Genomic DNA, 26,277 nt, shown 5'->3' with positions numbered 1-26,277 from the left:
AACTATGGATATGTATACATATATTGGACTTAACATATATTTTAACAAGTATTGGACTACCTGCCATCTAGGGGAGGGGGCGGGGAAAGGGAGGGGAAAATTTGGAACAGAAGGTTTTGCAGGGGTCATTGTTGAAAAATTACCCATGCATATGTTTTGTAAATAAAAAGTTATAATAAAAAAAAGAATGAGAAGATTTAGTTATATTTGATGTAACTGATGAACTGATAATAAACGAATCAAAAAAATTATACATGACTTCAGCAATGTAAATGAAAAGAACAACTACAAAACAATTAAAAAATGAATGTTGCAAAGTTACAAAAAACAAATATGACTTCAAAGAAGAGATATAAAAAAGCATTTTCCCCCACTCCTTTGCAGAAGTAGAAGGTCCATTGGTATAGAGTATTATGTATATCTCCAGATTTTTTTTTCAGTGTATTGACAGTTTTGCTTGCTTTTTTATTTTGTTCTTTTAAAATATTCTTTGTTATATGAAATGGCTCTCTGGGAGAGGGGGATGGCTATTTGGAGAAATTAGGCACTATAAAAAAATAGATATTAGTAGAAAATTTTTTTTTAAAGAAAATCAGTTAGGAAAGAATAAAAAGAAAGCCTTGCTGCTTTGAGGGCTCAGTTGAGATTAGATTACATAGATTTGTAGGAGACAGTCCATGGTTGTGTGATTTTTTTTTTTCTTAAGCACTGCTCAGTAGATTGTGAGAAGAAGCAGAGGAAGTTGATAGAGTAATTCTGGGTCATAATTTGGCAAGAATTCAAGAATAGAAGCTACTTTATAGTTAAACTCATTGACTATGGCAGTCACAAATGGGCCAGGAGGAAAGTGAAACCAGAGCAAGGTTGTTGGCTTGGAATGAATGAGAGACTAGAAATTACAGCAGAGCTAAAGGATATATTTGGGAGGAGCAAGGCACAACGAGAAGAAGATGGATAGAAAATAAATCCAATGTATACTTATTTTATATTTAATTTATACTTTTAGCATATTTAACATGTATTGGTCATCCTGCCATCTGGGGGAGGGGATGGGGGGAAGGAAGGGAAAAATTATAACAAAAGGTTTGGCAATTGTCTGCTATAAAATTACCCATGCATATAACTTGTAAATAAAAAGCTATTAAAAATTAAAAAAAAAAAAAAGAAAAGAAGTCCAGAGAATAGAATTTCAGAATTCTTCATCGAAAAAGTATAACACTTAAAAATGATGACAGACTCCAGTGTGTAACCATTCCTTTGTATGACTGTGATGTATTGAAAGTATAAGTCCTAGGCTTCTAAATCTAGAGCTACAAGCATATTCACACTTAAATTTTCTTCTATAATTCCAAATTGATATCCAGAAATATTTATTATCAGACATTGGTTGATGTGTTAGTTGGTTTTTTTGAACCACCTTTTCTGTTTTTCTTTTTCAAATCTTTGTACAGTGATAACTCTTTAACTCAGCAGTCCTGCTACTGCAAGGAAATCTGATAGAAACGTTTCATAGTAACATTCTTTGTAATAATAATAAAAAAACTGCCAAAAAATCACATGCCTTTCAATTGGGAAAAAGTTGGGAAAAAAAACCTGTGATATGTTAACTTAATGAAATATTGAATGACTTAATGAAATAATGAATTATGAATGTGAGAAACAGAGAAACTTGGGAAGATTTATATGAATTAAGACAAAATCGACAGAACTAAGAGACTAGTACACAATTAAGTCAGTGAGAAATTCATTAAAAAGAAGTCAAACATTTCAGTAATTGAAAAACTGTTGAAGTTCTGGAGAACAGATCAATATGCTGATTCCCTCATGAAAGAGAAAGAGAAGATTTCACCACATTCTGTAGCTTCACTTAAATTTTTTTTCTTTGTCATAAGGAAGATTTCAATATAGAGATACTGGAGGAAATGACTGTTATGTGAAAGCAAAAGGAATCAATAAAATTTGCTGTTAGAAAAAATCATTAAAAGAAAAGCATCACTGGATAGGAAGGAAGTAAAATGAGAATGTAGGATAGAGGATAATTCTAAGATTGTGAATTCTGATACCTGGAAACATAGTGGAGTCTATAGGAGAAAAAAAAGGAAGTTTAGGAAAAGGATGTTTGTTTGAAAAATATTATTTCTGTTTTGAACATATGGAGTTATAGATGCCAATGAGATATCCTGTTGGAGATGTAGAACTGGAGAGAAATTAGGACTGAATATCTAGATTTGTTAATAATCTTTATAAGAACCCATGGGAATTGATGAGATCAGCAAAGGACAACAAAGTGTAAAGAGAAGAGTTTAGGACTGGATAAATTGAATCTCTCTTTTCATCTTCAATTCCTGACTTCCTTCAAGCTTTATCCAAAGTCCTATATTTTACAGGAAGTCTTTTCTAAATACTCTGTTGATTATTTCCTATTTATCCTGAATATACTGTCTTGGGGTATGTATGTATGTGTACTCATGCATATGGTGCATGGAGGTGTGTATATGTATGTACATATGTATGTGTCTTCATATTGTCTCCTCCTTTAGATTGTGAGGTCCTTGAGGGCAGAGATTATGTTTTGCCTTTTTTCACGTCCCTAACACTTAATACAGTGCATAATAAGCACTTAATAAGTGTATAATAAATGCTTATTTACTGACTGAGAAGGCTAAGACACATACACTTAATGAGAAGAGGAGAATAGTGATCTATCTGAGAAATAAGGAAAACTAAAAGGAAACTGTGGCATGGAAGGCAAGAGGAAGAGAAAGTTTCAGGAAGAAGAATGGGGTGTACTTTCTCCCACCTATAGCAGAGAGGTCTGATTGAATAAGATTTGAGAAAAGACCATTAGGTTTACCAATTTCACTGGCATAGCCAGTGGAAATGCTAGAAGTCAGAAGTTGACTCTTGTTTGTTCAAGGAATCAAATTTCAGAGTATGTGGGGAAAAGCATAAAAAGCTTGGAAAGGTATTAAAAAAACAAAACAAAACAGATTTAATGTCTTTCTTCTTCAAATGGCTTTTCAGCCCTTGTCTGCTTCAGATCCCTTTCTCTTTCTTGTTTTGTGTCGCTGCTGATTCCTGTTTAATTCACCATGAAAATTTTAATTGTGATTCTCAAAAGAACTTTTCTCCATTAACTTTCCCGGACATTTTAGTGAAATTTTTACTATTTGATTCTCACTGTTTCCTAGATAATGCTGTGGATTTGGGGACTCGGTTTACCTTATAACTCATACTATATCCTATTGGCACTGAATATGTAGAAAGCTTTGACTTCTATCAGAGTAGTACTACTTTTCTTTCTCCTATGAGCCCATCCATTCTTTTGATGTTAGCTGCAATATTTTCCTCTTTTTCTTCTGATCTTTCTTCTTCTATTTAATGCCACCACTAGAAATATAGGCTGTTTCTACCTAAATGTTCTGTTTTTATCTTGACTCTTTATGGTAAAGTTTGGACTGGAGCCTGTTAAAAATTGCTCAACTCTGAAAAATATTTTGTGGAGACACTGTGTGTGTATTAATTAGGGTATTCTAGGCTTGCCTTGGCCATTAAAAACCTATTTGGGCTGGATGGCATGTCATTTGGTGTGAAACTTTGATCCTGACAATTACACAAATAGAAGTAACAGTACTATTTTTATGTACCTTAAAGGAAAGCCAAAAAGACAGCTTCCATAAATAAAGTGTGAAGCATGTGAGGAGTTTTTGTGCCAAGTAATAAATAAGACTGCAGTTCTGAAATATTTACCAAAAAGAATAGACAATATGTTTCTCATATACCATTATATAGGGAGCTTTCTGAAAATAAAAATCTTCACGAACATATCACATTAATGGAGGAAATTAAAGAGTTCTGAATTAGTAAATGTGGAGTACGGGGCTCCCTCCCTGGAGGACTTCGGGGTCTGCCAGAGTCAGGATAAATTAATGTCCATGGTCTTTAAGGGAAGAAGTGAAGGAGGCAGACAAGCAAAATCCTGAATTCTGGAGTCCAGAATCACGAACCTCTCTTCTCCTCATCCTGCAGCCAAGTGCCTTTGCCTCTCTCCCTCTGCCCTCCAATCCTTGCCTGTGATTATCTTAACACCAAACATTCAGCAAGCACCAATGGGTGAGAAGAGCCATTTATCCAAACATATGCTAATAGAGTCATTGTCTCACATAGAATAGGTAATTAGCCTTAAGTGCTCAGTTGTCTGATTCACGCATACCTTTTTGGAGTTTCAATCCTCTACATGTAAATATTGTAAACAAAAAATAAAAAAAATTAGGAAATAATAAGCATTTCTTCAGTATGCAGCAGTTTTTGGGGGAATAATATGTCCTTTAAAAGGAAGAAGTGATAAAATATAGATTATCAAGATTTCCCCTATCTTGTATTATTCCATGTTAGTCATCCTTTTAATGAGAGCACAGAGGCAATATAATTAAACCATAGAATTGCAGTGTAGGTTTTTGAATATCTTATATTTATGTTCACCTACCACAAATTTTTTTGTTATCCTTTCATTGATAGGCATCTAATTTCTTTCCCATACTTTATTATCCTCCTGTCCCCCAAAAGCTACTATAAATACTTTGCTTTCTTTGCTGTTTAAGAAAAAAAAATGGAATCATAAAGTATAAGAAACTTCTTTTTGTCATTGACTTTCTTGGGATATATACTATACAGTGGAATCTCTTGTCAAAGTATATAGGCATATAATTCTAACTTGCTTTTCAGAATAGTTTTACTAATATAGGTATATTAAAAATGGCTTGGTGTGTCCATCTTTCTGCAATCCCTCCAATACTGACTTCCCATTTTTGTTCTCAATATTCTGGTTATAAAATAAAACCTTAAACATCCATACATTCTTGAATCATTCTCTTGTCTGTGCTATGTATAGTGGCTTTCTTTCAGTGCTTTACACCACCTATTTAGATCTTCTTTTCTTCATATACTCTTCATAATCATTTCAACAATTATGTGGTGGCACGTATTCTTATCCTCACTTTATAGGTTCAAAAACTATGATTCTAGAGTTTAACTGATTTTTTAGGCTTTCACAGATAGCAAATGACAGAAATGGGATCATCTTAATCCACACTTCTCCTGACTCCTTGTCCAAAGGTCTTTCCACTTCATCATTGCAATCTTTGCAATAATAGAATAGTAAATAATAGAAGAAAAGATAAATCTAACAATTGTAAGATTAAATATACATGGGGTAAACCCTAATGAAAATAAAAATATTTATAGAATGCATTAAAATAAAATCTAATATTATTTATAGAAAGCACATTTAATTCAGAAAAATTTAGAAATTCATGTTAAAAGATAGTTTAAAGTTTACCATATCCTTATTAAATTACGAAAAAATGGTGTGATAGTTGATAATCTTGAAGTAAAACTCAAATTAGAAAACATTAAAAGAACTAAACAAGAGGTCATATTCTCAAAGCTTCTATTTTAATGTTAGAGCATATACATTTAAAATATAGGTGCTGGGGCAGCTAGTTGGCGCAGTGGATAGAGTACCAACCCTGAAGTCAGGAGGACCTGAATTCAAATGTGGCTTCAGATAATTAACAAGTCCTAGCTGTGTGAACCTGGACAAGTCACTTAACCCCAATACACACACATACATATATATATGCATTGCTTAATAATATTATAATAAAATTTATAAAGGAAAAAAATCTCAAAACCTTAAAACTATTTTGCCTCTGCAGTCCTCAATTTTCTCATTTTAAAATGGAGTTGGGTTAAATGGCCTTCAAAGACCCTTTTAGCTGTTAGTTTGTTATTCACTGAGTATGTGAGTATATAGTTAAATGCAAAGAAAGCCTCTATATAGCATCTATTTATCCTAAAAACAGACATATAAAACTCTTTACTTAAAGTTGGATGAATATAATATAGATTTGGTCCACATATATATGGGCATAATATATCTATATATCTTAGATAGATATTACAGATGGATAGTAAACTGGGATCTGAAATTAAATAGATGGAAGAAGTTAGGCAAGATTGCATTTGAAAAATGATGCTACTTTTTGAATTTGTACCACTCTTCTAGCTGTTCTTTCAGAACTTGAAGAGAAAGCTATCATTCAGAGATTCATTATTATTGTTTTAAGGGTTTAATGATAGCAATTTTAAAAGACTATATAGAGAGAGCCCATTCAAACTGAATTAGCACCATTTAACTTGTGGGATAATAGCCCCAGCTCAATTGTGTTTTCAGAGCAAATCAAAGCCATGGTGATGGAACATCTTCCTTTTTGTCTCCATCTTCGAGAACTGGCCTGGAATTCTTGAGGAATACCCCATGAGGCTTAGAAACGTCTTATATGGATTTGTAGAATCAAATTTGTGTTTTTCTAAACATTGACAAAAGTAAGAATAGTGGGAAATCTCTGTGAAGATACTTCATACTGTATACCAAAAAAAAAAAAAGTGTGGTATAGTGTGTGGATAATCTACAGAACCTCCTTTCAGGCTCTCTAACATTTGGCACTGTTAAATTCACTTTTATTTCAAAAGTTAATGATGCAGTTAAGGCCAAAGGAGAAATTCTGGTTTGTTATGAATGCAGGGATGAGGAAATATTTCCTAAAAGTGATGATCAAGAAGACCTAGTAGAATTGGCACATGTTTTGAATAAAGCTTTAAAAATAATAGTACCAGATTCAGGATCTTATTCTAATGGCTTAAGTCACTACATTGAAAATCCCAGGGGGGAAAAAAGTGTCTTGCAAGATAAAAATTGTTGATGGGGTGAATATATATATATATATATATATATATATATATATATATATATCTAGGCCAACTTAGAAAGAAGAAGTAAAGATACTATTAGGAATAATTTGAAATAGTTTACAAAGCCATCTTTTTTACTTTACTTCTAAGCCACCTCCGGATAATATAGTTACCAAAATTGGTAATAGTGTTAAACAGGAGGCAGTGATGAAAAAGTGAAGCAAAGGGGCAGTTAGTTGGTACAGTGGATAGAGCACCAAACCTGAAGTCAGGAGGATCTGAGTTCGAAACTGGCCTCAGACATTTAATATGCCCTGCTTGTGTGACCCTGGTTAAGTCACTTAAATCCAATTGTCTCAACAACCAAAATTAAAAAAAAAAAAAAAAAAAGAAAGAAAGAAAAAGTGAAGCAAAGATACTTTCAATTTGATGAAAATACAATTGTAACAAATCTGAACTAGAAAAAGAATCTCTTCAGATAGTACCACTTAAGAGGACCAGCTACCAACATACTGATACAAGCTATGCTGAAACCTCAAAATAAAAATGGCCCTCAGGAAAATGATATTGAGTCAATGAATTTGGATGATGCAAACTTTCCATTGAGTGATATATAATAATGGAAGCATTTGTACAGATAGTTCACTTGTTAAATACTTAATTTTCTTTTGTAGGAGTTTCTATACAAAGATGAAAAGCAAAAGAAATGAAAAGGGTAAAATAAGTTTAACATGGATTTACATGAACACATATACCTAATCTATTTTTTTATAACTTGGTAATCTAGAACAGTGATTTCAGACTCAAACAGAAAGGAGGAGGTACTAAGTTTGAAAATATAATATTATCTCTGTTTCATTGAATTTTTTATTTTGATAATTTCCCAGTTACATTTTAATCTGATTTGGGCTACACTTAAGAATATTGTGGGCTATATGTGGCCTATGAACCAAATGTTTAATACCTCTTATCTAGAAATACCCTAGCTAAAATCAATCTCTTAAAACACTATAAAAGTATTTTTTACCAGTGGTTTAAATTCAGTTCAATAAATGTTAATTGAACATTGACTAAGAAATAAAAATGTTTTACATCCTGGATTGAGTGATAAAATATTTGTGTTCATCAGTCTTAGGAAATTTGATAATTTCACATTGAGATTAAAAACATTCACTGTTGGGAAGTTGTATTGGTTTTATTAAAAAATAAAATAAATATAAATAAAATATAATATATTATATAATAAATAAAATTAAAAAATAAAAGATTGATTTGACTTCCTAATAAGTATTTTTATATTCATTTATTTTGATTTATCAGTATTATCTATTAAAAAGTTACCAGACTAAGACATCATCTTCATCTTATGTCTGTGTTGCTACTAAATTTTCATTAGGGTGTTGATTGTTTTGAAATTAGACCTTCTTAATGAACTGGTTCTTAAGAAGAATGGTAATTTTAGCACATCAAATATTATTGGAAAATCTGTATAAGGGTTTTAGCTGGATTGGACTAAAGGGAAAATAGAAACTCAAACTTCTACATTGTAAATATTTGAACTAAATGCATTTTATACAAATGTGTTATATGAAATCTTGCTTTTATTCAGTGATTTGGCATGCTTGATTTTTTTTTATCAATGTTTTATAAATAGTTCTTATTTCTACAGTTAAGTAATTGGAAAATCTCAGTCTTGTTTTGTATATAAAGACATAATTGATAAACTTAGTCATTCAGTTGTGGCTTGTTAACTGTCATCATTGATAATATTAAAGTGCAACTTCTGAATCATGTGAGCAACAAAATAAATTAGACATTTTCTCTGATCCCCATAATTTTTCAAATCTCTCTAAACAATATATTTCAAAGATATAGCAATTTTAGTTGTTTCCATATTCTAGGATACCTAAAATAATAATTTTTTAAAAGATTAAAAAACAGAGCCCAGGAATTTATGCTAACTTAGCTCCTTTACCCTACCTCCTACACTGCTGGCAGTGTAGCAAGGATAATTGTACCAAATCAAAGACTTACATCAAAACCCATTCCTATTCTCTGGTTCCCCTTCCAGTGCTGTGGAGACCCTAGCTCAAGGCTGTTGAAGTATGCTTGAACTTTTATAGCCCTTTTGGAGGAAAAGACTGTGAGATGCTAGAACCTGGAAGCACTAGTGGTGCAATGTGCTAGAAGGGAAATCATTTTGAACTGCCTATAACATGCCAAAAAACTGAGGAATAGAGGTAGTGTGACAAGTCACCAAGACAGGATACCTATGTGTGTGAGGCTCCGTGCAGTGCTTTACAAAACCTGAAGGATGGAGCACAACACCCAGCTGAGGACATTTCTGACCCCTCAGAAGTCCACTAGGGCAGAGACTTAGACTGAATTGTGAATTCTCCAGTGTGGGAAGAACATGAGATACTTGAAGATCCAGCCTCCAAGAAAATCACAATCAGAGGCAAGGAACTGGTAAGTTAGTGATAAGAAAAATAAAAGAGAAAAAGATTGAAAATACCAAATATTTTAAGGAAGATAAAAATCTCAAACTCCTTGAACATAAACAAATAAATCAGTTGGAAAAACAGTAACATTAAGAAAAATAACCTTCAAATCTCATAAGAGAGTTCAGGAATCTTGGAATAAATACTACAAAATAAAGAAAAATCTAGTACTTTATGAGAAAGAGGATTTTGTGGAATTTGAGGAAAACATAGAACTACAACATACAGTTGTTGGGTGATTAAAAAAAAAGAAATCAGAATTATGAGATCAGAATTTAAGTTGGAATTTGCAATGACAAGCCTTACCACTACTATGCAAGCAAAATATACTGATCTTGAAGACAGGATATATAAAGGTAACTGAGGATCATAGGTATCTCAGAAGAACATGAAAGGATGAAACAAACTAAAAAACCACCTTAACACAAAAATGAAGTCATAAAAGAGAATTATCCAGAACTTCTAACTATAGAAAATGAACTTTCATTTGAAAAAATTCACAGATCTCTGGATTTAAAAAGCCCAATAAAACCCAAATTAAAACTTCAATCTCCAAAACACAGAGTAGTTGAAATTAACAATTCAATTCAATATCAAATTCTACAAGCCATCAAAAGAAAGATCTTCAAATACAAAGGAAGGGCCAATCAAATAATGCAAGACTATTCTGTGCCCACTAGCAAAAGGGAAAGGGATGCAATAGTGTGTTATGAAGAACAATGAAGCTTAGAATGCAATTTATCTTCCAACTTTAGTTTAAGCATTTAGGACAAAAAAATGAATATTCAATAATAAAAAAGAAGAAAACATTTTTAGAAAGAAAACCAGAACTGAAAAGATTATTTGCTTCTTGAACATCCCAGTGCAGGAAAATTGAATAAATGCAGCAGACAAGGAAAGAGGGTAAGAGAAAAACTAATAAATGATATTTTTCAAAAAGTATATAAGGAGAGGAGTGAAGGCAAAAATCTGGTAGAAATAATAGTGAAAAGGTGAATAGGGAGCGTCATAAACAAAACCTAATGACATCATGTTTATCTATGGATGAATACTTCATTTGTAGTACTATATTACAGCTTGGGAGGTTACATGGAATGAAGGGAAGGGAACAGTAAAATTAAGAGGAATGAGTGAGGTACTAGAGTCAAATCAAAAGCTAATAGTGAGGGGAAGATGACTTCTGTGTTCTTGGAAAGAAAAAAAGCGTCAGTGAGAAGAATAGGGGGAAAGACTAAGAAGGGGGAAAAAAAGGAGGCCTTTAGTAGGGACAGAGAGGTTCTTTTTTTTTTTTTTTTTTAAATTTAATAGCCTTTTATTTACAGGTTATATGTATGGGTAACTTTACAGCATTAACAATTGCCAAACCTCTTGTTCCAATTTTTTACCTCTTACCCCCCCACCTCCTCCCCCAGATGGCAGGATGACCAGTAGATGTTAAATATATTAAAATATAAATTAGATACACAATAAGTATACATGACCAAACCGTTATTTTGCTGTACAAAAAGAATCAGACTCTGAAATATTGTACAATTAGCTTGTGAAGGAAATCAAAAATGCAGGTGGGCATAAATATAGGGATTGGGAATTCAATGTAATGGTTTTTAGTCATCACCCAGAGTTCTTTCTCTGGGCGTAGCTGGTTCAGTTCATTACTGCTCCATTGGAAATGATTTGGTTGATCTCGTTGCTGAGGATGGCCTGGTCCATCAGAACTGGTCATCATATAGTATTGTTGTTGAAGTATATAATGATCTCCTGGTCCTGCTCATTTCACTCAGCATCAGTTCGTGTAAGTCTCTCCAGGCCTTTCTGAAATCATCCTGTTGGTCATTTCTTACAGAACAATAATATTCCATAATATTCATATACCACAATTTATTCAGCCATTCTCCAACTGATGGGCATCCACTCAGTTTCCAGTTTCTAGCCACTACAAAAAGGGCTGCCACAAACATTCGTGCACATACAGGTCCCTTTCCCTTCTTTAGAATCTCTTTGGGATATAAGCCCAGTAGTAACACTGCTGGATCAAAGGGTATGCACAGTTTGATAACTTTTTGAGCATAGTTCCAAACTACTCTCCAGAATGGTTGGATTCGTTCACAACTCCACCAACAATGCATCAATGGGATAGAGAGGTTCTACAGATGAATGCTACTATGGGTGAAGAGAGATGAAAATTTTACACTGAATGAGGCCTTGAGATGTGGGGGTAAAGGGAGGGGGGGATTTGGTGCTTGAAAATTCTGCTTGTCTTGAGAGGGAAGAGGAATTTGATGCCCTAGAAACAATGGCACCTGGAGGAATGGGAGAGCATGAACACAGGGAGGAAAATTCCAGGTAAATAATAGGAGGGAAAACGGTCAACAAGAAAAGGCTTACTCAGAGTTTGGGGCCCTACCATGGGACAGAATCATCTCTCATACTTGAAATAATTGGCATTATATACCCAGAAAAAGAACTCTGGGAGATGACTAAAAACCATTACATTGAATTCCCAATCCCTATATTTATGCACACATGCATTTTTGATTTCCTTCACAAGCTAATTGTACAATAATTCAGAGTCTGATTCTTTTTGTACAGCAAAATAATGTTTTGGTCATGTATACTTATTGTGTATCTAAGTTATATTTTAATATATTTAACATCTACTGGTCATCCTGCCATTTAGGGGGGGGGGGGGTAAGAGGTGAAAAATTGGAACAAGAGGTTTGGCAATTGTTAATGCTGTAAAGTTACCCATGTATATATCCTGTAAATAAAAGGCTATTAAATAAAAAATAAATAAATAATTAAAAAAAAAAAAGAAAAGAAATAATTGGCATTATTCTGAGAGTGAGATAACACTGAAAAACAGAAATCCATGAGGTAAACTCTCAGTGGCAGAAAGCATCTATAGGGAAGAGCCTAGAATGGATATCTTGGAAACTTTGTACGAAGAATACAAAGAAAAGAGAGAGACATGATTATAGGGATAATGAGTCAGAGAATGAGAGTGTAGAGTAAAGCAAAAGAGAACATGGAAAATGAAAGTGAGAGAAATCCTTTTTGTAAAGGAGTGCAAAAATGAAAATTTAAAACTAAGGAACAGGACTAGCTAAAGGAGAGGGGGAAAAGAGGGAATCTATTTTACTGAGAGGAGGAAGAAACCTATAACCATACAAAATCTTGAGAGGGGAACTAATAAAACCTTAAAGGGAAAAGGAGTAACAAATAAGATGAGGATAACAGAGCTGAGAGAAAAAGAGCCATTGGGAATAGGGCCACCTTAAAAAAAAAGATCAAAACAAAGTACCTAAAGGAGCATAATATTGTTAACAACACAAGATAAAAAATAACTTGGAAAAAAAGGTAATTTTAGAGATAGATGGAGGAAAAAATTATCCTAACTCTTATAACCCTAAATATGAATGGATTAAATAATAAAATGAAAAAGTTACAGCTTGAATAAGAAAAAAAAACCTTAAAATCTGTTGCTTACAAGAAATTCATTTTAAAAATAGACATGCACAAGATCAAATAGAAGTGGAAAGGGGAAAAAAAGTTTGCTATGCATTAAGTAAATCCAGAAAAGCACTAGTTGCTATCATGCTATCAGCCAAAGAAAAAAATGAATATTCAAAAGATTAAAAGCGATCAACAAGGAAACCATATTATGCTGAAACTACAGACAACAAACTAATAATAATAAAGTGATAAACATAAATTACTTAGGGAAAAACTCCCTATTTAATTAAAAAAAAAACCTACATGGGAAAACTGAAAAGCAATATAGCAAAAATTTGATTTAGACCAACACCTTACAACCACACTCCACAAATCTGGTTGTTGTCCTTCATGTTTTTAAGAGAACCGACTTGACTTCACTGAGTTGAGGTCCAGGTACTATGTATCTTACTATGATTGATCAGACCAATACAATCTTGGGAAGCCCTGCCACCAATTAGACACAAATAACTTATATGACTATTTGGAGTAGAATTTTCTTTAAAGTTGTGTATCTAATGTGTTTTGGGTTGGGTTTTTTGTTTTTTGTTTTTTTTTATAATGATTGTAATTCTTCTTTGCTCATATAACACAGCACCTTTTTTGAAGCGGGCACATACATGCTGGGCTGTTCTGTCTCTCATGTCTCATAATTGATCCTAAAGAACTTCGGAGAGTATCCTTGTATCATTCCTTCTGACCTCCGTGTGAGTACTTGCCTTGTGTGAGTTCTCCATAAAATACTCATGTAGGCAAATTTTTTTTTAGCATTTGAACAACGTGGCCTATCATTGGAATTCTGTTCTCTGCTATAGAGTTTGAGTGCTTGAAAGTTCAGCTCAACAAAGGACTTCAATGTTTGTTATCTTATCTTGCCAGACAACCTTCAGAATCTTCCTAAAGCAATTGAAATGAAAACAATTCAATTTCCTGGCATGACACTGGTGTACTGCCCAGGTTTCAGTCATATAATGACTGAATCATATAAAATCATATAAATCATGAGGTCATCATATAAATCATGTAAATCATATAATCATCATATAAATCATATAAAATCATATAAAATGAGGTCAGCAGAACAGCTCTGTAGACCTTTAGTTTGGTAGGCAGCCTAATACCTTTTCTCTCCCACACTTTCCTTCAGAGCCTCCCAAACACTGAGCTAGCTCTGGTAATGCATATGCCAATCTCATTGTCAATGTGGACATCCCTGGAAAGTATACTGCCAAGGTAAGTGAACTTATCCTCAGCATTCAGAATTTCTCCATTTACTGTAACTAACGGTTCCATGCAGTAGGTGGCTGATGGAGAACCTCTGTTTTCTTGTTATTTGTCAGGCCAAAATTAGCATAAGTAGCAGAGAATTGATTCATACTTTTTTGCATCTCAGCTTCATAGGCTACGTTGAATGCACAGTTACCTGAAAACAAAAGTCACACACCAACTCTCTCCATTTTAGTTTTGGCTTTTGTAGACTTTTCAAGTTAAATAATTTACCATCAGTGTGGTAGGGTGTGGGCTAGCTCCCTGGAGGGCCTTGGGGTCAGCCAGAGCAAGGATAAATTAAAGTCCTTGATTTTTAGGGGGAGAAGTGAAAGAGGCAGGCAAGCAGAATCCTGGATTCTCTAGTCTGGAGTCAACTTCACTCCTTCTTGTCCTCCCACCAAATGCTTCTCTGGCCCCTCTCCCTCTGCCCTCCAACCCTTGCAGCATATCATTATCTTAACACCAAACATTCAACAAGCACCAATGGTGAGAAGAGTCATTTATCCAAACATATGCTAATAGAACCATTGTCTTACATAGAATAAGTAATTAGCCTTAAATGCCCCATTGTTTGATTCAAGCACACCTTTTTGTGTGCCCTCTACATAAACTGATAACCTAGATGCTGTGTTCATCCTAATTGAAGGCATCTAGCAACATAGCTGAAAACATCATGTTAAAAAAAAAGCATGAAAGCAAGCACGCAGTTTTGCTTCATTTTATTGATGACTGGGGAAGCACAGGAGCATCATCCTTTATCCAGAAATCAATGTACAATACTGATGAACTTCTCCAGGAAATCATATTTTGCTATAACTTTTCACAAGCTCTCATAACTGATGGTACCAAAGGCTTTCATTAGATTGATGCACATTTTATAGATCTCTGTTCTGCTTCTGGCATTTCTCCTGAAATTGTAGGCACAAACACCTTATCAACTTTCTCAGCCCTTTCTGAAGCCACTTTTGTCTTATCTTCCACATGAAGAGCCATGCCTGTCAAGGAGGACTCTGGCAAAAATCTTGCCAGCAGTGGCTAAGAGAGAGACCTTCTTATGATTGTCAAAGGACAATCTATTTCCTTCTCCTTTATAGAGTTGGACAATTGAGGTATTCTTGAATTCTTAGAAGATAACTTCTTCTTACTATATAATCCAGAAGATTTCAGTCAGCTTTTAATTGAACAGTGGTTTCCCTACCCCATAAATCTCAGCTGGAGTAGAATCAGAACCAGGCATTTTGCCCATGAAAGGAGCCTCATGGCATTCAAAAACTTCTTCAGTTGGAAGTGTGGCTGGAAAGGTTTTGACTTCAGCTGGAGATATATGGTCAACAGCTGTAGCATTGGTTGGTGATAGTCTGTTGAGAACACTATAGAAGTGTTTGACCCATCTTTCCAGGATCATGTCCTTATCTCTTATCAATGTGGCTTCATCAGTACTAAATAGTCAAGATACACCACAGATCTTTGGCTTATAAATACCCTTTAGGGCACCATAGAAGTATCTGGAATTAATTAATTTTCATCTGCCTTTTTACTGAGCAAAGAATCCTGCATCTCTCTAAATAAACATTGCTTGCACTTTACTTTTGATGGAGTTGAATACTGCCTCCAAAGAGATAGACGAATTATCCTGCCAGTAAACTCTGTGAAATTCTTGTTTTTTGTTTAACAGCTTCTGAATTTCCCCATCATTTTCATCAAACTAATCTCCAAGTTAGCAACAAACTGTTCATGCATGGAGAAACACTCTGAAGTCTTCTGGTAGTCATCTTATTTTAGGGATGCTGCTTTTGTTGGATAAAAGTTTTTAGCTCATTAAGTCTGTGATCAGTAGTCCAGCATTTTACACCACACATTGCCTTTGTCCTTCTCACATCCTGTCTGCCTCTTCTCCTTACCTATGATATATAGTCTATTAAATGGCAGTGTTTGCTGCAAGAATTCATCCACAAAATTTTATTGGGTTTAGGCAAACAGAAAACAGTGTTGGTAATGAGTAGGTCATGAAATGCACAGGTCTTCAGTAGAAAATTACTGTTGCTCTTGCTGTTTCTGATTCTGTTCCTCCCACAGATTCCTTGTCATATCTGATAGTTGGTACTTGCTCTGGCATTAAAGTTAACCAGAATTATAACAATGAAATTGAAAAGAACAATTCCACATTATAAAATCAAAACTAAATATGATAAAATTATAAAAATATCAAGTTGAATGAAGAGATATAGGAAGACACCCCCAAGCTACTCCTACCTAAAGTTAGAAAGTCTACATGTGTTACACATTACATATGTTTTCAGGTTTTTCCAAAGCATCAATTAACGTGCCCACAATTTTTCCTTCCTCTCTTTAAAACAAATTTGTCATTTGAGATAATTCTCTGGGAGCAATAAAGAAATAGGTACATAGGGATACATACTATGATGATATGAAAAACAGAAAAATAACAATAAAAATTTATCAAAATGACTGTATTTTCTGGGGGGAAAGATTTGAAGTCACATAGATACCTCTAGACCCAGAATCCTTGATAGTATAGGAGTAGGGGAGAATATAGTCGAAAGGGGCATTTAAAAAGAAGCAGTTCAACTCAATTATGGTCCTTGGTTTAAAAAGTGAAGAAGTTCCTAATTGTCCACTACTTTTATACACTATGTGTTCTGGAAGGTGATCAGGAAGGTAAGGTTTTGGTAGTGAATTGAATTTAAAAGAGGCAGGGCTATGCAAAATCACCAGCCTCATTCTCTCCTCCAGAGCCATTTGGCTCTAGTGGCAAAACAGGTCAAAACAAGTAGAGGTGACCCTGAATACAGTGGAAAATCTTGGCCTTTTTAAGCTAAAGTCTTCCCCAAGGGTCACATTTTGTCTAAGGCAATGGCCATTCATTGATTAAAGCTAAGTTAGAAATAAGGCCAAAAGTGGTCTCTTTTATCTAGTCAAAAAAAAATTTTTTTTTTAATCTGGGAAGGAAAAATCCCCATAATTTCTGGCTAACACAGAAATAATTGCTATTTATATTCACTTTGAGCCATCAGAACCTGAACAATGATCTAGTAAGGTTTGAGAAGACTTTTTGTTTTATTTTTTTTTCAATAGTATTTCATTTTTCTAATCACATATAAGATAGTTTTCAACATTTTTTTCTTCTCAGTATTATTTTATTTTTCCAAATACATGTAAAGATAATTTTTAACCATTTTTATAAAATTTTGTGTTCCAACTTTTTTCTCTCCTTAAGACAGCAAATAATCTAACATAGGTTATACATGTACAATCTTTTTAAATACCTTTCCTTAGGGACCTGTATATGCACGAATGTTTGTGGCAGCCCTCTTTGTAGTGGCTAGAAACTGGAAACTGAATGGATGCCCATCAGTTGGAGAATGGCTGAATAAATAAATAAAATATATGAATATTATGGAATATTATTATTCTGTAAGAAATGACCAACAGGATGATTTCAGAAAGGCCTGGAGAGACTTACACGAACTGATGCTGAGTGAAATGAGCAGGACCAGGAGATCATTATATACTTCAACAACAATACTAGATGATGACCAGTTCTGATGGATCAGGCCATCCTCAGCAACGAGATCAACCAAATCATTTCTAATGGAGCAGTAATGAACTGAACTAGCTATGCCCAGAAAAAGAACTCTGGGAGATGACTAAAAACCATTACAGTGAACTCCCAATCCCTATATTTATGCCCACCTGCATTTTTGATTTCCTTCACAAGCTAATTGTACAATATTTCAGAGTTTGATTCTTTTTGTACAGCAAAATAACGGTTTGGTCATGTATACTTATTGTGTATCTAATTTATATTTTAATATATTTAACATCTACTGGTCATCCTGCCATCTGGGGGAGGGGGTGGGGGCTAAGAGGTGAAAAATTGGAACAAGAGGTTTGGCAATTGTTAATGCTGTAAAGTTACTCATGCATATAACCTGTAAATAAAAGGCTATTAAATTAAAAAAAAATAAAAAATAAAAAATTTGGTGGTCTGGTCACCAAAAATAAATAAATAAATAAATACCTTTCCATATTAATCATATTGTGAAAGAAAAACCAGAAGAAAAGGGAAAAACCACAAGAAATAAAAAGCCAACAACAATAACAATAACAAAATGGTATGCTTCAATCCTCATTCAGTCTTCATAGTTCTCCCTTTTAATGGAGATGGCATTTTGCATCCCAACTCTATTGGTATTGTCCTTGAATCAACGCATTGTTGAGAAGAGTTGATTCTATTGTAATTTGATCATCACATGATCTTGCTATTACTTTGTTCAATGTTTTTTGATTCTGCTCAATTCATTTAGCATTAATTCATATAAGACTTTCTAGGCTTTTCTGAAATCAGTCTATTTATCATTTCTTATAGAACAATAATATTTTATTACATTCATATGCCATAACTTATTCAGCCTTTCCCCAAATGATGGGCATTCCTCAATTTCCAATTTATTGCCATCACAAAAAGAGCTGCTACAAACATTTTTGCGCATGTGCATTATTTTCCCTCTTTTATGATCTCTCTGAGACACTGACCCAATAGTGACACTGCTTCTAGGACTTATTGTTAGCCAGTCAGTAAGAGCCACAGTGATTTGAGTTTCAGGCTTGGTCAGATAGATCCATTTGAATTGCAATGGGCCTTCTCAAAGCCTGGGTCTCCAATACTGTATTTAAAGAAATCAAAAATGAAACTACAGTAGTGAAAAAGAACTAATTGTCCCAGTTTGGGTTTTTGTATTTAGTGATAGAAAAAACAAGTAGGGAAGAAAAAGAAATCTAACCTGTAAACCCTAAGATATTTGTGATTTTTCAGCAATTAAAATTTATATTCCTTTGGACAGGAAAGGGTCTGATTTCTTATGTAGATAAAGACAGGGAAGAGGAAGGAAGGCTAGAAGGAAGAAGTGAGCAGACTTGCCCAACTGGAACTGGGCAACTACTACTCACAGATTGTTGTTTATTCCTTTGTTCTCAAAGAGGGTTGATAGCATTAAGAAAGTGATATCTTCACTTGCAAGTGAATTGGGTTTATGTGAGGCAAGACTGTGCAAAATCACCAGGCATAATCAAATAAGACCAATTAATTAAAAGGAAACAATACAACTGAAGCTGCCCTGACACATTTTACTGAGGCAAGAAAAGATCAAGTGTTTTTCCTGAGTCACACAGTATATTTCAGAAGCAGAATATGAATATAAATTGTTTCCACTCATAAGTCATTATTCTATCCATCATGCTTTTTAGCTTTTTTGTCTATACATTATATTTACTTATTTGTATTGATGATTTTATCATCTTATTGTATATCCCTAACATTTTTATGCCAGCTTTGAACATAACAAATGCTTCATAAATATGTGTTTGACTGAACTTCTTAATCATTGTTATTCCTAATTTCTTTTCCATGCTTTATGGCTATAATTGAATTTCTAAGAATATGTCAAATATGAGTGTCAAGATGAGATGGCCCTAGTTATTTTTGTTTTTTTTTAATCATTAGAGGAATTGCAATTACTATTTCTCCATTTTATGTAATTTTAGATAATTATAATGAATGCCTTTTTATTATGTTAAGAAGTACTTTCACTACTTATATCATAGGTTGTGAAGAAAACACTTTATAAACCTCAATGTTCTATGTAACTTATTATTCTCATTTTTTTAAATTACTCTTTTAATTCTTTAGAAGGGAGTGTAAGGAGGTGTGTGTGTGTGTGTGTGTGTGTGTGTGTGTTCTTATTTCCATTTTAATGAACTTAACAGAACAATTCTAAGCAAAGTTGAAGTTTTTGCTGATAACTGATTGTTAATTCTTATTTAATTTCTTTAAGTATATTATTTATCATTTGACAATGTCTCTCAAAATACCCTGTGCTGATAGGAAATAATGGGATGTGAACCACTTGGGAACAACTAAACAAATTATTGCATAAACATGTAATTGAATGTCATTGTGTTGTAAGAAAAAGTGTGAGGGATGCTATCAAACCTGAAAAGATATATATGAACTGATGGAGAAGAAATTGAGCAGAACCAAAGAAATAATGTATATAGGTGACAGCAAAATTGTAAAAACAACTGCTAAGAGAAATTTAAGAATTCTAATTAGTGTAAGGACCAACCACAATTCCAGAGATTGAGTGATCAAGCATGCTATCAATTGACTGACATTTGAGGTCAGGGACTCACAGTGCAGAATTAAAACATATTTTTTGCCCCAATGCAGGGATGCTTTCCTTGGTGATGGTATTTAATACAAAGATGTTGGGTTTTTTTCTTTAGTTTAGAGAAGTTAGCAGAAGGGGACTATTGATAGGACTATCAAAGGGGAAGAAGAAAAGAAAAGGTTTTTTTTAATATGCAGAACAGAACAAGAAGGTAAATTAGAAACAGAAAGAAGAAAAGCTTTGAAAATGACAGTGGTGCATTTGTTGTTTGAGGGAGAAGTGAGCTGTTTCTGATAGTGCAGATTTATAACTATGTATATAATTCTCTTTCTGTTCTTTTTTTGTATGTGGAAATGAACATTTTGTTTGGTTTTGCGTTTAGTATAACAATACAATTGAAAATATCTTGTGATATTCTTTGTTATATCTTCATTGGTTCTAGTATTTAACTGTTTCACTTCCTCTGTGGTATTATTTACTCCATGGTATTATAATAATAATAATGATTCTCTTATATTGTATATTCTTCTCTGTCTTGCTTATTTTCTGTTTTGATCAATTTTTAGTTTCTTATATGTAATTTTGTGTGTTTTATTGTTGGTGTGTTTATTGTTCTTCTTGTTTTTGTTTTTTATTGTGTGTTTTAATGTTGTCACATATTGTTTGTGTGTTTTTATTGTATTTATTTATTGTTCCCTCATGTTTTGTTGGGGTTTTTTTTTTTGAGAATTTATATGATAGAACTTGAATGTCTTTAAACATTTCACTTCACCATTTTAAATATATGCTCAATATCTTTCTGTCTGCCCTGATCAGATTTATAGTTGTAATGTATTTGTTATTTTCCTTCTATTTGTTCAATTTTCAGGGGATAAAAGTTTTGAATTCTAACTCTTAACCATTGTACTAAGTAGCATGTAGAGTTCATCTGTCATCAGACCTCAAAAATGGGCATGGTAGGGTCAAAACTCTAAGCTGTCTTCTTTTTCCCAAGAGCAGAATAGTGAAAAGATGGTCCCTCTCACTGAGTTGGGTTTTTTGGTTCTTTTTTTTTTTTTTAACTGACTACTGCCTCTTATGCTATATACATTGTAAATGATCAATGCATTAACTCCATATTTGGAGTGAGAGAATTTGTATGTTCTTCTTTACAAACATGTGTTTGATTGGTACTCTACAACCTAACCATATTTCAACATTAAAAGTCAATTTAATGACTTTTACTTATGCCTTTTAAAACATTTAGCAATCATTTTTCAATATCTCCAGCCACAATCCTTTCTTAAAATAAAGAAATAAGCAAAAACAATAGAATAACTAGTCGAATATTCTATAGTACCTTTTTATGGAGAATTAGAAAGCATGTTTCCTTTTCTTTTCTTCATGACTAAAATTTTTTGTAGCAGTTAATGAGTTCAGCAGCATTTTAATGGGCTTTTTTCTTTTGGTTACATGATTGTGTTCATTAGATACATTATTTTTTTGATTTTATTTATATCTTTAGAACCTAACACAGTACCTAGCATGTACCACTTATTTAATACATATATGTTGTTGGGCAACTAGGTGGTATAGAGGATAGAGCAATAGCCCTGGAGTCAGGAGAACCTGAGTTCAAATTTGGCTTTAGATGCTTGACAATTACTAGTTGTGTGATCTTGAGCAAGTCAGTTGACCCCAATTGCTTCGAGCACCGCCCTCCCCCTTTCCCTGCCCCCCCCTCCCCCCGAAAACTTATGTTGTTTGGTTCTGCTCTCTTTAATCTGTATTGCTTGATATAAGTAGATTCTGATATACAATCCTAAACTAGATAGTGTGATGTCAGTAGAGTCAGTGTCAAGAAAAGCTTGCTTTAGTTCTGTCTTCTGGCATATATACAGTATTTTCTGTGCAAATCACTTAAACATTCAGTCTCCCAGGAAATGCTCTTAAGTCGTAAAACAGTTTCCTGTCTGTATTGCTATTAGATTTTTTCACTGGGATTTCTCTCTGCCAATGAAGTCAATAAGTTCAGAAATTCTCAGAAAAGTATTTTTATACTACAAATATTTGATTTTCACAAAAATATTGGACATATCACATATTACCAAGTTGTATAGTCTTGGTAAAATATACAAAAGATTGACAATTCTCCTAAATATGGATAACTGCTTGTATGTCTGTCTTTGTGTACATGTTCACTGTGTAAATCAGGACTGAGTTGAGACCACCCAATATTGTGCCTGTCTTAAATGGCACATTCCTGGAGCTGATGACATTGTCATCTACTTCAGGTACCAACTGAATTTTTGGTAGGAAGAAGAGAATCATGAGAGAGGAGTATGGGTTATAACTACTTAAATTAGAGCTAGTTCCTAATTTGGAGAAGTTTGGATCAAGGTTCTCTTTGTGAGTTTTAAGAGGTTTAAAATGACACTTAGTTAATTTCACCTGTCTATTTCCACGCTTACATTTGGTAGATAAGATTTCTTCAAATAAAAGATTATGTGGTAATTCAGTGCCCTTAATAGGGAAGGAGAAAGTAGAAAGTCCTCTGCAAGATTTATTAAAGAATATTTGGTACAGCTAACTGAAGCCTCAGGAATACATACAAGGGGAATACTGCAGATCTCCAAATCTGCATTGATATTAAGGTAGTGAGAGACACAATAGTAATAGTTACAAGGATGACTTTTCAACTTTCAAAAATCTTTTTGTTATAGAAAAAATTCGATCTCTGATCTGTATTAGGGATTCTACCTCACTTTGGGGGAAGGAGTTTCCAGGATAGTAATCGTTGGGAAAAGTATCATCTCTTGCTGCTATTGCCTGATCTAAACTTTGGAATTTGGGGACATTTTAAATAAAGAGGGGTGAGAGGAATATGAGTGGAATGTTTCTTCCATCCCTTCTTTATATACAAATGGTCTACTAACGTAGGGGTAGTCAGTCAGCAAGCATGTTGAAGCATTTGCTGTATGTCAGGCACTATACTAAGTACTTAGGTTATGAAGAAAGGCAAAAACATGGTCCCAGCCCACAAGGAGCTCTCATTCTAAAGAAAGAAACAAGCAAACAATTATGTATGTACAAGATTTTTACAGTATAAATGGGAGATAACTTCAGAATTATGACCCTGAGCAGTAGGGAAGTGGTAGAAGGAAAAGCCCCTAAAGAGGTGAGAGTTGAGTTGACTCTAGGAGGAAGCCAGGAAGCAGAAGAGAAAGATAATATCTATGTTCCAAGGTGCTAATGGTTCATTTGCGCTCTCATGGATGCTTTTCTATGACATTTTAATTAGGAAGACAATAGGAGACCTTGATGGTTTTAGGGATAAAAGCAAAAGAAAATTACAACTGACATTACATGGGTGTACAATATAATAACTAATTAATATATACAATAGTCTTCCCAGGGTTTTTTGTCTCTAAAATGGCCTAATTATTGCTAAGGAAAGATGTTCTCAGGTTGGATTTCTGACATACTTTTGCAGCACAGATGATTACAGACTTCATAAAAAGAACAAGTGCCAGAGTTTGCTTGTGGCCCAAATTTCTGTTTACATAACTCTACAAGGTTTCTTGACATTTTTTGTGAGACATGAACCTCTCTAGCAAGCAGGTAAACCTATAGACTCTTTAGAACTTAAAGAAAAATTTGTAATTGAAGGAGATGCTAAATTTCAGTTAAATTTCAGTGAAAATAAAAATGAATTTCTCTCCCATCCAAGTTCATGAACCTCTCTTTTGGCCCATGATTCCAGAAAAACCTCTGCTCTAAAATATGGTCAGTGAAGTGGGTTAACATTCATTGAGCATTTTTTGTTTAGTACTTCATATATTGATTGGGATTTTGACTGTGAGTTGAACAAGCCGTCAATTGCCCAGAATTAAACTAGGTTCTCAAAATAGGTTCTACTGCAAAATGAGGTTTTTGTGTCAATCTGACTGACATAGTCACCAATGTTGTTGAAGATGGAAAAGGGATGAATGGAATTAAGAAGACTAGAGTTGAGGTAGTACATTGAATGCATTATGATGACTCTAGTCATAAACTTGATCATAAATAAAGATAACTATTATCATATGTGCTATATGTAGTCTGTAGTATAGAATATTGTTCAATAAACATGAAAATACTTAATAAGTGCCTCCTTAAGATTATGCCTCACCTTTTCAGTTCATTAGCTCCACAATCATACCAGAACCAAATCTTCACGGCTTGCAACTGCTATGTTTTTCTATTTTTTATGTTCTAGCCTCGTGCTGTGGCAGGATTTCGAGGAACAGTCCGGTATGCATCAATCAATGCTCATCGAAACAGAGTAAGTATCTGAATTTCAAGCATATTGATAATGTTGTAAAATATTTTCTTCTCTGTCGCATATGAACATAAGTTTTATTGATCTCACCTCACATACCCCTTTGTCTGGAAAGTACTTAGTGAGAGCCAATCTTTATAGCTTTAGAATTAATTGAATAATTTGTCCTAATTTAGCAGTTGTTATGGTGCTATTGATTGCAGAAGGTTTGGTGATGTGTAATGCTAGGATATTGGATATATGCAGCTGCATGATTAGGTAGTAGAAATGAAATTGGATTTGTTATAAAAAAAAATAATAGCTAAGGATTAGCTAACTATATGTTTGCACTGAAACTTATATCTTCCTTTGCATACATGATTTATACCTTTATTTATCCATTTTATTCTAACCTCTCATTTCATCTGAGTAGGGAGCTCCCAGAAAAGAATTTTACTAAAACTGACCTATGCAAATTGCTCTGCAACTTATCATCTTAACAGCATTCCTATGGCACTGACAGGTTCACCTCAGTATCAAAACTTACTCTGAGAGATTTGAACCAGGTCTTCCTTACTCTGAAGTTCATTCTCTATGCATTGTTCCATGCTCTCTCTTATATTTACATATAAATTTATGAAATTGTGAGGAAGGTCCTGAAGTTCCTAAATTTATTGATGTCTAATGGAGTATCAGTATTTGATTTTTTTTATAGGACCATAATTTGCAATATGCCTACAAACTATTCCTTCCTACCCCCACCCTCCACATTCATAAAATACTGTGAATGTGCATTTCACTTCTTGGCTTTCATTATACGAAATCATCCCTTTCCTTACGTTTTTTTTTTTTTTTTTTTTTAAATTTAGACTTTCATTTTTACACTTTTTATCTCTAAGCTTTCTTTATCCAAAATTTGAGTTATAATTTAGGAAAGGAGAATGCATTATACCTTACACTTTGTTTTGATGGGAATGGGATGATGGGAATGAGAAACATATTAAAAATTTGCCTATTGGGAAAATGAAGGAATACCCTTTTTTTTGAACCCTGATCCCAGATTTTCTGCTATGTAAATACCAATTTGGAAAAAGTACATTAAATCAGAATCTGAACAATGCTAAATCTATGTATTTTGGAATATTGTATTGTAACTTTATAGATTATTTTCTGGATAACATACTTCTATAAAATTCTAATTTGAATAACATTAAATCTTCAAATCAGTGAAATATTTATTATACATTTACTATGTATCTGTCATTATATTAGATGATATAGCTAATTCAGTTTGTATATCAATATGATCAATGTCTTTTTTTCCTTTGTATCCAGGCAGTTCTTTTGTCTTGTTGAGGAAATTTTCTTTATTGTTGGGATATGTTTTTGTAAATTATTTGAAATGCTTTTCTCAACTCATCCAGAAGGATATTTATTGATGTCAGTCTTATTTTATGTCAGTCTTTAAAATGAGGTATTCTTTTTAAAATAAAGATAGAATTTTCTGAGTCTATAAATAACCATATCCTTATTTTGAAGCTAGATGATAGAAAAGCTTTCAGAGGCATCTGGGCTTATTTTATTAAAGAAGTATAAGATTTCTTGTAAATGCCTTTAGCCAGAAGCATTGTAACTCCATTGTGAATATCCAAAGTATGGTGTTTGTTCTTGATAGTTTTTAAGATGGATATTTTTTAGAACTTGGGTACTATCCCTGATAATACTTAGGGATTTGTTTTTCACCAATTTTGGTGAGAAATTTAATTAAAGTTTAGGCTGCCTGAGAAGTAGC

The 26,277-nt window shown here is 33.5% G+C and overlaps 1 protein-coding gene and 1 pseudogene across 4 annotated transcripts in view; both read left to right on the top strand.

Annotated features, from left to right (window-relative positions):
- TTBK2 (tau tubulin kinase 2) overlaps positions 1-26,277 on the top strand; it is a 221,075-nt gene that overhangs the window by 115,969 nt on the left and 78,829 nt on the right. For all 4 annotated transcript variants that reach the window (XM_031952168.1, XM_031952169.1, XM_031952167.1 and 1 more), the window contains one exon: positions 24,444-24,509. In XM_031952168.1, coding sequence (XP_031808028.1) covers positions 24,444-24,509 — 66 coding nt within the window. The remainder of the gene's footprint in view (positions 1-24,443; positions 24,510-26,277) is intronic.
- Positions 5,648-7,056, top strand: LOC116421556 (annotated as a pseudogene).

Source organism: Sarcophilus harrisii, chromosome 2, assembly GCF_902635505.1.
Source record: "Sarcophilus harrisii chromosome 2, mSarHar1.11, whole genome shotgun sequence".
NCBI lineage: Eukaryota > Metazoa > Chordata > Mammalia > Dasyuromorphia > Dasyuridae > Sarcophilus > Sarcophilus harrisii.
This window is presented reverse-complemented; position numbering and strand designations above follow the sequence as displayed.